The 13,476-nt window shown below is 40.5% G+C and overlaps 1 protein-coding gene across 1 annotated transcript in view; it reads right to left on the reverse strand.

The window, feature by feature from the left end:
- Positions 1-263: 263 nt before the first annotated feature.
- PPP1R14C (protein phosphatase 1 regulatory inhibitor subunit 14C) overlaps positions 264-13,476 on the reverse strand; it is a 53,336-nt gene continuing 40,123 nt past the window's right edge. Inside the window, exons 2-4 of the mRNA XM_084262104.1 lie at positions 12,316-12,399; positions 10,931-10,963; positions 264-1,530 (exon numbers count right to left, since the gene is read on the reverse strand). Of these exons, the coding sequence (XP_084118230.1) occupies positions 1,456-1,530; positions 10,931-10,963; positions 12,316-12,399 (192 nt within the window). The 3' untranslated portion in view covers positions 264-1,455. The remainder of the gene's footprint in view (positions 1,531-10,930; positions 10,964-12,315; positions 12,400-13,476) is intronic.

Below are 13,476 nucleotides of genomic sequence, written 5' to 3' on the forward strand. Positions count from 1 at the left end.
CAGGACATGGGGAAGGAAGGCATCATCTCCAGAAGATTTTCAAAAGTGAGGCTGTGCAGCAGCTTACAGGAGCTTGGCTGAGTGACACTAGGCACGTTAAAAACCAGTCAGGGTCTATACAGCTGGGTTCCCATGTACTTACCACCTCACAGAATTCTCTTTCTGATGAGCAAGTCCAGTTACAAACCTACTCAGCAACAGTACTCTTGTAAAGTGTACATGTAACAAGTCACAAGTTGTTCCATTTATTTGAGTAAATATCTGGTAAATAAAATCGGTAAACATTACAAAATTAAATACATTAAAAAAGCTTGCCAGTACACATAAAATTCACAAACATGTACTTCTTTTGAAAAATAAAATATGTTCAGAGCACCCTTGATATAAAATGCCTGACTAGCATCACCTACCAGCATATGGTAGCTCACAGAGCATTTTAGTTAGGACATTTTCCAGGAGGGAGTGGGGTTCTCTTCTGTTCTTGCTTTTACAAGTAAGAGAGCCCAAGTTAAGAAGTCTCCCCACTTCTCAGGACAGAGCCATAAACATATTCTTTGCCTACCTTAATAGGAGAGGAAACTGCATTCAATTAAGACCACATCACTAAATGCAAGGCAGTGCTTGTAATTCATTTTGGTAGCACTGCCTTCCCCCTCCTCTCTCAAGCAGCTTTTAAACAGTGACAGAGGTTTCTCTAGATATCACTGCAGGACCTTACTTGGTCCAGGCTAGCAGAGTTCCAAGACACCATAGGTGGAAAGGAAGCAATCTGGCAAAGCAGTGAAGTCAAATAACTTTAAGTCTAAGTATTAAAGCCCTTAAAATTCCCAATTTTCATATGCTGCAGTCTAAACAAGGGGATATGATGAAACTTGTCACTGGGCTGCTTTAAGGGTCTTTAGAAAAATGGCAGCACTCATTTTAGTAATCTAAATTGGTACCTTCTGGTAGCAAATTTGCAATAACCACCATTTAAATAATTTACTGTAACAAACTTCTCTTTCCATTCATGTGAAACAGTATTCACAACCCACTTTATAATTTATGTACAGACAAGCACAAGAAACTTGACATCCATGAGTTAAATGTACAACCAACTTAAAAAGACGTTATCCAACTAGTTGCAAGGAGAAGTCTCCTAGCTCTGTAAATTTACAAGATCTTCTGGTTCACCACGTAGGCTTGCTGCCCCTCATCACTAACTCTTGGATTCTTCACTTGCTTCAGTAATCCTCAAGTGAAAGTTGAGCAGCATCCAAAGTGTTGATATTCTTGATAAAAAAATTGACACTTAAAAAAGAACCCTTAAAACACACAAAAGAAATTTCCTTGAGTCAAAACTGAATGAAATCAAAGTAGTTGTGGAGAAAGACAGCTATTTTAATAAAGGTCTTGTATTCAAAGTCCTGTTTCCCCTTGCCATGTCTTTTACAGATTGCTACTACTTCGAGTTATTTATATACTCTTCTTTTGAGGGGGACTGAGTTTCCTCATTCCTCTTATCCGAGTTAGCAGCTCTTTGATAAATTCCTATGGAAAAAGATTAGAAAATATGAGTAATTTCTCTGATCCCATAATACCATGATTTTGAGTTTTTAAAAGCAGCAAACTATACATTTTTATTTCAGCTTTTATTGCTAAGCTGGAATTTCTCTGACCTGATCTCCAGAAGCCTTATATGCATATTCTCATCACACAGTAGAGGTATGAACAACTAGCTTTTGCTCTGCACGAGTGCCCAGGCTCAATTGCTAGCCATCTTCCAGGCTTTTATTGCACAGAGCCTTCAACCAACTGCTGAATCAAGCAATATCTATGGCTGGATACAATGCAAATAATCAAAGATGACTTCCACAGTTTAAGCCTGCACAGAAACCAGCACTTCTGCCAAGAGGTGTTTCTCCCACCACTCTCCACACTGGCAGTAGCATTTTGGCTGGCTGCATACTCAGCTGGAACAGAAAGCTGATCTGGGTAAACAGTCAGCTGTTTTTCGTCTTGCTCTGCTACCTTCCAAGCTGGCTCAGGTCTCCAACCAGGCTCACTGCTCAGCTTCACAGCAACACTCACACCAATCTGAGGCAAGGCAGGAACAAGGAGGCAGAGGTAGCACCTCTGGCTTATGCTGGGTGAGGCTGGTTGCAGAGCTCAGTGAATGATGCCATTATGAACAAAAATATTCACAGACCAGGTCTTTATTCACAATAATATTCTCTCTAGCTTTAGATTTGCTCTTTTTAAAACATGGGAGAAAACAGAAGTTTACAGTTGCAGCGTTATCGTAAATCCTTTTGGTATACAATGTCATGTAACAACTGCAGATGCATCAAAAGCTTCATCACCCCCTTACCACCATGTTGGGAGAATAATGCTTACCCTTACATACTATGCATACACCTACAAAGGTTCTTATCATTTAGCTATAAACATGGAATGTAATTACAGATTGAGCCTGTGAGGTTGATGTGAAAGGACAAAAAGTGTAACTTCCTAGATGAATGCTTGAGGCTAAAAATTCCAGCCAACAAGGTCACCACCTAAATGACAACACAGTACCTTTCCAAAAAGGTCACATTGAGACATATTATCCAGGTGCTACACGTGCATAAGGAAAGTCTCTGTAAGCATCTAATTTAACCTGAGAAAGATGTCAGGTTTTTCTGGTGGGACCACAACCCTGGCAGGTATCACCCCAACAGAGCCATTTCCTCTCCTGACAGTTCATGCACATCTATACTCTTGTGGGTCCTGTCGCACCATGGTTACTGTTGCAGCCACACCAGCTGTGGTTGTCAACGAACAGCAAGGGGGGCAGAGCCAACACATCAGCATGGGCGGCTCATGCTTACCGAGAACCCTTATCCTCTGCCCTCCGCTCCTGACCTAGCTAAATCAAGACCAGTACAGGAATACATCTATGCACAACACATCTGGATAGACAGCCCAAAGAAATTATGAGAAAAGCAGACCTGTTAAGACCCCAAGTCCTCCCCTTCCACCCTCCAGAAGCTTTTTCTACATAGGCACAAGCCACTATGACAGTATCAACTCTAAACTTGTCAGAGTACAGTACTCATCCATTCGAAGGCCAGAAAAAAATAGGGAGCCAGGTTTACTCTAAGCACTCACGGCTTTCAATGCGCTGTGCACTGCTGCTGTCATCTTCATTGTCAAGGCTTAATGCAAAACTTACATAGCATGGTGCCATCTAAAGCCCTGCAGTGAAATCATAGAAAAACTTTCTGAAGTGACCTGAAGTTTTACATGGACCTAATGCAATTAGTATTGCCAATCAACAGCTCTGTCTGTGAAAAGCTACCTATACCCCCATGCCAAAGCATCAGATAGAGACAGCTGCGGGAAGGAACAGGCTGAAGTTCACCTCTTCCCTTTCAATGACTTCAGTTTTCTGTTAAAGCCACAAAGACCCTACACCCCTTCCACCCACCATCGAGGCAGCAACAAGACACTGCAACCAGAAACCCTGAACAGCTTCACAGAAGTTTGAAGAGCACTATAGGAACTGTAGTGTCCACTGCAGAGTGGACAGGGACATCTGTAGACATGGTTCTGACTGTCCCCATTTTGGGATATCTCTGCCTGAAAGGCCCTTTAATTTCTCTGTTCATTTTCTCCCCCAAGTCAGAAGAATTTGGAGCAATTTTCCCTTGGTTACGAAATGCTGTGGCGTTCGGTGGCTTTTCAGTACGATGCTACAGCAAGTTCCTCCCCTTACACTCTGAAGCGGTACCATAAGCACCTTCTTTTGCAAAGCACAGTACTTTCTTCAATACCAACACCACCTAGAAGCTTCCAAAACTAACTGAACTGCAGGGGCAAAACCCCCTAACCAGATCTGAGGCAGCTGAGGTTATTCTTAAGGAAAGGAGCTGTATTCACTTAAGTGTGTGTAACACCTGAAAGTGTTTCTCCCCTCAGGAACTATTTTTCTTGAAATAAGGGTCTGCAGCACCGAAGAGTAAAAGCCAAGGACAGCACTGTGTGTGTGGCAGCACCTCACCTGCAGCAGTAGTGCTGGCATACAGGTGACACGGGTATGCAAGCCGGGGCACTGGTGCAGCACATTTCTGAGTCCAGCATCATTCTGTACCTGATGCTGGCACGGAGCTGGCTGCTGCTAACACAGTTGTGCTCCAGTGCTTGTCCTGTTTTGCAGCTCCCTGTCAAGGAAAGGCTGCATTCTAGAAACAAGGTATGTTTTCCCTCTTGGAGGCAAGAAAAGAAATTCCACAGCATTTCAATAAGCCTCCACTTTATACCTCAGCTTTATGACATACACTAATACCCACTGGTTTTCTTCAAACATCACACAAAAATTGCAGTTTTAGTCCTTGTGGACAGTTGAGTCAAGGTTTAATATCTACATTTACCTCAACCTCATGCACAAAAATCATTTCACCCAGAGCATTTTCTTGAAATCCCCTCTAAGAGATACACTGAAGTGCAGAAACATGAATTTAAAAGCTGATCATGTAAAAAAATAGTTCTATAACACAGGGTGGATTATCTACTTTATATATGCTTATATAATACTTAACTCGCAGAGTTGGAAAGCATTTTAACAATAATTCTTCTAAAGATTGAAGAATTTATAAATAATTCCCTAGAGGGCTCCTGCCAGAAATACACAGGTCACATCTACTTTTAAAAGAAGAAAAATCTCATACCAGCACTTTGAGCCTTGGTAAATAAAAAATATTTAGAAAGAGCAAAAACGTATACAAACTCAGTTTTGATTCTTTTTTTTACAGGCTTTCTGTAAGGAGACCACCTTTAAATACAGTTTTGTTCCAAGTATTGAGCGTCCTGTTAATTTATAATGCAAAAATCATTGTTCCTAGAAGGCATCCTTTTAATTCTAAGGGCAAATTTAAATGAGATAGAGACTAAACCTATAGCTCATTTGAGCTCGTCTATATTCAGCTTTAGGCACTTGTCTTCTCCCTCCTCTAATGCTTTCCCTTGAATCAAAGGCATTCAAGTTCAGCAAAAGCATTACATCTAGCACAGAATGTGTTTTTTAAAAAAAAAGAAACAAACAAAGGTGAAATGATAATTCAGGAAAGGGAGGAAATCACTTCACCTCTCTGCTTTAGAGGTGTGATTCATTGTTTTAATGAGGTCATTTGACAGACAATGAATTCTAGACTTCCTATTCAAGTCTTCCAATTAATTCTGGAGACTAATGAGACTCTGCATCTCCAGATTGCTCTTCTACAAACAGTACACGTGATAGGACTAGTTCTTAAACCAAAATGTAAGGTTTCTAGTCTTCCTGCTTCACTAGAGCATGAAATGAATCCTAACCCAGCTTTCTTCCACAGTTTTACTTCCCTGCAGCCAAGTCAAAAACCAGCATTTCCTTGACTGTTTGCCCAAGGCGAATTTCTGGGGAGACCCTGATTGGTTGGATAGGAAAAGTAAAGTCAGCCTGGGGACTAATGCCCACAGCTAATTGGGGAAGAAACTAAACATAGCTCAAAAAATGCTATCTGAAGAGTTAAAAACAAAGAAAAAAGAGGGAGCCCTACTGACAAGCACCTTCCCTTCCCCACAAGCTCAAACCTGAGGCAGTGAACCAATGAGGCACAGATGCTTTGTGAGAAGGAGACCAGAAGCTGCCTTCTTTTAGCAAGAGCTAGTGCAGCATCTCTGCAGCCTCACTGAACAGTCCCATTGACATGGACACTCCAGTGAGGCCACAGCACTGTCAGTACCCAGAAGAGAACAATACACAGCAATTCTGCTTCTCAGTGAGCCCTGTACAAGGCATTAACTAAATACCATACAGCTTAGCCATGGTCAAGACATGGAGTCCAGTTATTCTGCAATTCAGCAGCTTATTCTTGTGAAATCATTATTTGTGCCTCTATTCTTAGAGTACTGCTACAGGTATTCCTATGTTGTTTTCATGACTACTTGCTGAAACGAAACATGCAAGCTTAATTCCCTCCAACACTGCAGAACTATATAGGGTAGATCTCAGCAAGCATGTAAACAGAGTGAGTTCACTGAATTCAGAGTGGTCAAATGGATGAGCAAGAAAGCATGATGAGCAAGAAACCATGTGCCATGGCAGTAACACATTCCTGGGTGCACAGCTATTAAATATGCATAGTTTCTAACTTTCTCCCCTCTACAAAGTGTTCTGTTTGATTCCAAATTTTGTAGCTTAATAATTTACCACCTCTCAGCTGAGCTACAGTAAATGTCTATGAGGTTCTAGGCTTCCCAGCTATAAGGCAGTAACACTGCACTGAGGCTTTAGGACACATTTTTAGTTACTGTTGCTTCAAATGGGTATCTGATGTATTGCTGCCTTGCAGATGATATGAATTCTTTCAAATTCACATTACTATTTGTTTTTTAATAAAACAGAACCTTAAAAACCATCATCCTTCAGAATTTGAGAAGTTCCATTTCAAAAGCATTCGGCCTTCCATTTGTGTCAGCACAGTAAGCACATATGTTCTCTGAAAGCTACTCAAAATAGGTTTTAGTTTAAAAAACCCACAGTGCTTGGACCACTCTAAAAAGCTGCCTCACAAGCCTGTCATTTGCTCCAACTAACAATTAAACTTGGAGAAACATACAGTTAAGCAACTGCTCTCTACCTTTCTTCAATGTGTTAAAAGCTGCTGAAATACTCCAGCCACAGAAGTAGCTGAGTAGTCAGTGACTTAAATTTCTGCCCAAGCTCTCCAAAGAATATGAACAGCAGTTTAATATAGCTTGTTTGGAAATAATATTGAAAAGTATTAGAAGTTCCCAGGAATAGAACTTTTTTTATGATGCAGCTTCATTTCTTTTTTCTTCCATTTTGCACTGAGTGAGGAATTATACTAACAGAATGGTCTGGATAGATTTAATCCTGCCCAAGTGGGAGAGATCTCTAGTCTATTCACCTGAAACTGTATTTTTTTAATGAGAAAAGAAAGCAGCAAAGAAACCCCAAACCTAATTTAGGTGGTTCTCTTCAAAGATCCGTTATCTGCAGGCATTGTGTAGCTCAACCACATCCTTCACAGGATGCCCTTGCCATTTCTCCTGTCATTACTTTGGCAGTCCCACTGGCAGCAGCTCTAATTTGCATCAGCCACAAATATTTCAGATTTTTTCCAAAGCCCAGTCTAAATGAGTGGTCTTGCTGCTACCATCAGCAGAGATGCAATACAGATTTAGCCAGACTCCTAAGTATACATCTTGACAAAACCTCACTGATTTCATGCCCACAACAGTCTTCCTATTCTAAACGGGCTAAAATTAGACACTAAAATAAAGTTCTATTGTCAACTGTCAAAACCCTATCATGAAGTTTACAGGTTATATTTAAATTTGCCACATTCATTGCCAACCCAAAATTCCCTGTGGCATACATTAAGAACTTGACAAAGGCCTGAGAAGGATTTCCACAGGTGATGCACAGCACTGAGTGAAGCAGTGACTGCTTTGGCACATGAGTGATACAGGAGGATGATGCTGCTCCCTGCTCCTTTTCAACCACAAAAGTTGAGATCAAGATTTCAATTTTGTAGATGCCTACCCTTTGGTTTCTGCAGTCCTAAATATGCATTGCTGCTCTCACATTGAGCCCTGTCTTATGTCAAGGTTACAGGACATATACAGCTCTTGAACTAGGTGTGACAGTAACAGCAGAGAAGAGGAAGCAAAGAGAGCATGAACTGTCTGAAGAGTACTTCTAGCACTGTTTAATTTTGCATTCTGGGATGACCAACACCTTGTATCAAACCACTGGACACACTAGAAATCCCAAAGCCTATGCCTCGAGTCTGGCAGCTACTCCTCTTCAAGTGCCACTTAGTTGCACAGAGTGAGGAGATTGTAGAAGTATAAGTACAAGTCACACATTGCAGTGACTAACACGAATAAAAGCACACTTTAAAGTTTGCTAGTTACCAAATGTATATCTTAGCTATGTTTTAATTATTATGTTTCTAAACTAAGTAGGTAAATTGTGCCCAGAACTTATTTTTAGTTTCTGGCACATTTCACAAACTTAGCTTTTAATGACAGAAGGACACAGTTGCATTGCATATGAATCTTGATTAGCAAATCAACATTTTCATTTAAGGATCATTAATGTAAACTTAAATAGCACCCAAAAAAAATCATACTGTGTGCACTTTCCTAACTAACCTTTAGTTCCCTTGTTTGGGTAAACTACACCACTTTACAAGGTTTTCATATTAAGCCTATTTCCACACAAGTTAAAACAGTTGCAACTGCTACCTTATAAAAGCTTTTAAAATTTCAGAGCACATTCAACAGTCTGCCTGTATTTCCCTTAGAATAAAGGTTTCACAGTAATTCCTCATAAGTTGCTGTCAGCTACTATTTTCCCCAATTTAAAGACGTTAAAAATTGCTTCTACCTTCCAAGTGACCTGAATATCTCTGCTTCTGATGAAAAGTCAATCCAGAATACATGGAAAGAATACCTGTCTTTCCTTAACCCTTAGTGGAAGTGAAAGGCACTAAGCAAAACTGACTTAAGATAAATTTGGGGGTTTTGTTTGTTTTAAACAGATGGGATAAGAGCTTCAAGCTCTTAAGCTTTCTGCCTGTACTATTTTTTCCTTATGTTCTGAATAGCAGAGACATTAAATAAATATTCCCTCAGTTAGGGATTACTGCCTTTTGCAAATTGTCTAACTCTTGATGCCAAAAATCCCTAGAGCACTTCATGAGCTGCATTCAATTGGTCAGGAGAAATTCCATCAGCTCACATCCATTCTCTGCAAATCTTCTAGAAATCCTTTCACAAACCAATTACCTCAATAGTTCTGAATGGTCTGCAAACATGAGAGGCTTGCAGGTTTTCTAAACAAGGTATGGATCCTCATACAGCAAGTTTAAGCCCACTTAAAGGTTCTTCTTGCTTCACATACTGCAGGTTTAAAGAAATCACTCTTTTGAAGGGGCTTAAGTCAGCAGTCATCCAGTACTATTGGGCTTACACCACAGTCGAAGAAAAGCTTCTGTTGTGAAAACAGCCCTGGGAACTGGCTCTCATTTTGGCAACTATCCTCACAGAGGAGCAGTTTAAGTACTTCTCTCAATTTAGTTATCTCAAAAGCTCATCAAGGAAGATGGATATTCTCCTAGGTAAAGAAGCTGCCTCCATTCCATCAGCAGAGGACTAAAGAGAAGTCCGTGTTAAAAATTTGACCTTGATTCAAGCACCCTGAAGGTGGTTGAGCACATGTGTCTAGGATGCTGGTTCCTGTGAACTGCCATGCCTGTTAGTTTACCAGCACAGCACAAAGGTTTCATGCAGTTCTATGAAGGGTTGCAGTGGAAAGCTCACTAACAGCTGTCACGTACCCTTACCTGAGCTGTAAAATTTGTCTTTGCTTTAAGTGTCAAACTTCAGAGCTATGAAAAGTTAATCATATTACATTCTCAATGAAGAAGGAAGAAGGGTAATGATTTGATTCTCTGCCTTCCCCATCTGCCTCCAGATAACACAGAAATAAGAGGTTAGCATATAAGATACTGCTAAACTCTTATGACAACCTGTTCCTCCCACCCACTCATGGCTCCCAGTTTCTCACTAACCTGTGAGAACCACTATGTCACATTCCACATGGCATATCAGTCTTCACACCTATCTTAGAAGAACTAAGATCCAACAGCACTTGCTGAGAGAAGGCTGGAGAATGCTGACAAGGGTCATCTGTAGTGTAGTATTACCACAGTGAGACATCTGAAAACTTATTATTTGGCCTGGCATATCTGTATTGGGCAATTGTGTTACCACACACAGTAAAGAAATCAAGGTACACCTGGGATCAAGCTAGATAAGAGTGTCACCATACGAGTCTTTCTGGCTTCCTTCCTTGCACTATCAAAGAGTTAGCACCAGCAACTGTAGCAGCAATTCAGGAGAGCTTCCCCAGTCTAGCACAGGAATAAATATAAATGGAAAAAGCCCTGAAGAAAGTATCTGATGGACTGTGAAGTGTCTATTTAACCATATCACTGGTTCTTCCTGACACCCCAAAGATTCTTAAACCCCAGTAGTTTAAGTGCCTACAGTTACAGACATTACTGAAAATCCAAGTTATATGCAGTCTTGTTTCAAAACAGCATCTGGCTTCTAGTCACACACAGCCGAAAGCTCCCTGACTAAGGGAATCCTGTAAGCCACCTGCTCTTTGCAGTACTGCACAGCAGCTGCTGGTGGGAAAGCAGTGACTTGTAATTCAACCAAGAAACTGACCCACAACCTGGACTTTCTTCTTTTTTTTTTTACAGTAAGTCCAATATTTTGTTACAATAATTATTCTTCCTAGCAAGCACACATTACTATGATAAGTAGTTTATATTGCCACTGGACACAACAATAGATGTTCAGGTTGAAAGTTGAGTAGTTTTAACCAAACCCTCTCAGTTCAGATTAGTGTACAATTCTATTCAAGTCCATTCACAAAAATAATTAGCTGAACTGCATATCTGCATAATAATTCCCAGAATAAGAAAATTTTATCATCAGAAATAAAATTAGTTTCATATCAAAGAGCACATAGTCCATCTCAAGTTGAAATTCCACAGGTTTTCAGAAGGTAGGGTTTTAATTTTCTGATGAGGTTTGTGTTTAGTTCTCTTGTAACATGACAGCTCAAGCATAAGTAAAGTCAATAAGGATATTATACAGAAAAAAATATTGATACTTGAGCTGGAATGATGAGCAGATCCTCCACAGTGCCCAATCCTGTTCCTACTGCTGTTAAGTGACAGGGACAAACAGGATGTAGAGCCACAAGCCCATCAGTTCCCTATTAATATTCCGATATTTACATTATCATATGTATTAGAAAAGTTACTTAAGCTTGAACATAGCTAAACTTTCCACAGGTGAATAGTATTTAAGAAAAAAGTCTTTTTACCTCTGTTGGTTTGTAGCAATCTACAAGAGTTTCCTAGAAGCAAAACATGAAATTGTCAGTTGCAATAACAGAATAACCATGAACATAAACAACTTGCAGTATGAAAGCTGGCAAGCAAGTGGGCAAAGAAAGGAGAAAGAACCAAGAACCACTGAATAGAAAAAAAAAGCTACGAAAACTGAACATTGCAGAAAGTCATCTTTGCTCCCTAGGAGGATCAGAATGATGTGCAACAGGAGAGGAATGATGGCTTCTTCCTCCAGGATAGAAGTTTAAAAATTCCTCTCTCCAAGAAAAAAAACCAAGGAGAGCAGAATCCAAATACATTTCTACCAGCAATACAGATTTGATAGGTATTTCTACATTTTGAAGATTGCAATGTAGAAATACAGATGTTAACTAGGTTGAGCATTCCCAGCAGGGCAGTTGCAGCAGCTAGCTTCGGCAGAAGCAACCAAGCTATTTATGAATGCAGAGCAAACAGCTTGGGGCATGGCCCATGCCTGGGCAGTGGGTACTAAGAAAAGGGTGCCAATAGGCCCTGCAATTGGAGACATGATGCATCTGAGCGCCACATCAGTCACTTCCCAGAAGTGAGCTGAGGTGCAAGCCACTGCTCTGGGACAGGTTTCTTTGGTGCATCTGAGAAAATTATAAACAGAGACTTTCATATGATTCTTATGCCTGGATTTAGATATATGTATCTCTATTAAGACAACAGTGTTTCTTTTCTTCTCCCACTCATTCTTCCATTCATTAACTTTTACCTCACATGTGATTCAGAGAATTAGAGCTGGTTTGAATTGTATAATTTTAGCAGACAGCTTCTGAATTTCCTTACTCATTTCTGTTGCTGATCATCGTATCCATTCCTCAAGCTTCTAGAAAGATACTCAAAGTAACTCCACGTGTTATAACTTTGGCCAGTATTGGCATAAAAACAAAGTTTTCAGTAACCTGAAGACAAGGGCACACATGTATTACTGCTGCTGCAGTGAATAACAAATTACCTGGTTATCGTAATTGCCTCTCAGCCACATCATTGTTTTATGTAGCTGTTCTTTATTTTCCCATATTTTATGTTCTTTATTTTATATACTTTTAAAAATAAGATTGACTAGAAAAAAGAAAGGCTTTCTAGTCTGCCTCTGCACATCTCCCTATTAGATTTTTTTAATTTGCTTACTCCTGTTATCACCCCCCTTCCAGAAATTTTTATTTCTTTGTACATTTGGATTACATTGTGCAATCCAGTGGATTATGCTAAACTTAGACCCAGGAACCTCTCAGTTCTACTTTTACACTTACAGTGGATTCAATCAAAATAGAGACCTAGATGCATTGATTCAGCCAGATTCCAATTCAAAATTAGAAAATAATATTACCTGTAATTTGAGAGCTCTCTCCTCTTCATTGGCTGCATCAAGAAGGTCATCAATGTCAATTTCTACATCTGGCATCTCTTCCTCCTGAGAAGCAAAAATTCCTGCTTAGTCCACAGAGATATCCTTTAACCTCAAAAGCATCCTAATGACAGCTCACATAACCCCATCTGCTGGGAGTCAGGCAAGAAGGAAACCAGTAAGAGATGGGAGGCTTGATTCCTTGCTCTGAAGCCAGCAGAAGGCCAAGGCCCAGCCATGCAGAAGGTGACAGCTTTTAAGCAATCCTTCCCTCACAGCCAGGAGCTGTGCTGCTGGGCATGGGTTAGTAACACGAGTCATGTTATTCTCGCCATACTGGGCAAGATGAGGAGGTCAGGGAAGGGGAGGTAGATAAAAGCTGCAGCAAGCCATGAAATTACTTTGGAGGCGTTCTTGACTGAACTGACTATTTTGTTACACTATGGAAGATACCCCTTGCTCAAAGTTGGCTTACAAGGATACACACCCCCCCATCAGAAGAGCTCAGATTTCCAGTGCCTACAGGGAAACACAAAGTCTAAGGCATAAAGTATTTTAGGGAATTTTTTTAAAGCCTCCTCCAGCCACACACTTCTCCCTTTGCATCACCACACACTGAGTCAGAGCAGAAGTCCACATGTTTTAAGAGGACCCTTGAGCTCTGGAACACCAATGAGAACAAGTCATCCACAGATATCACTATTTATTGCATTTACATTTATTAAAAAATCCTACCCCAAATCATTCTGCTGGGCTTTTTTTTTTTTTCTCTTTTTCTCATCATAAAAGGCACTTAAAAACAATAAAGCAACACCTCCCTGCACACACAAAACACTCTGATCTCAGCCTCTCCCCACACCTCACAGCGGCCTCAGTGCCATGGACACACAGCTCCTCCACAGCTTTGCTCCAAGCAAGCCAATACACGAGCACTGAGAGCCTGTCCTCTCCCCCAAGTACACTGTCATCAATTGGCTCACTAGTGCTGCATCACCCAGACAAAAATGGGGGTCTGAAAGCATCCAAAGGGGAGGGTGGATTTGGGAGTCAGGAAGAAACCAGACCACTATCCCCAGCAGCAGATATCTAGTACCCCAACAAGACTTTTCAAGATCCTTTCAGGAAGTATTTTGTCAAGAAGTG

This window comes from Gallinula chloropus (genome assembly GCF_964237585.1).
Source record: "Gallinula chloropus genome assembly, chromosome: 3".
In the NCBI taxonomy this organism is placed as follows: Eukaryota; Metazoa; Chordata; class Aves; order Gruiformes; family Rallidae; genus Gallinula; species Gallinula chloropus.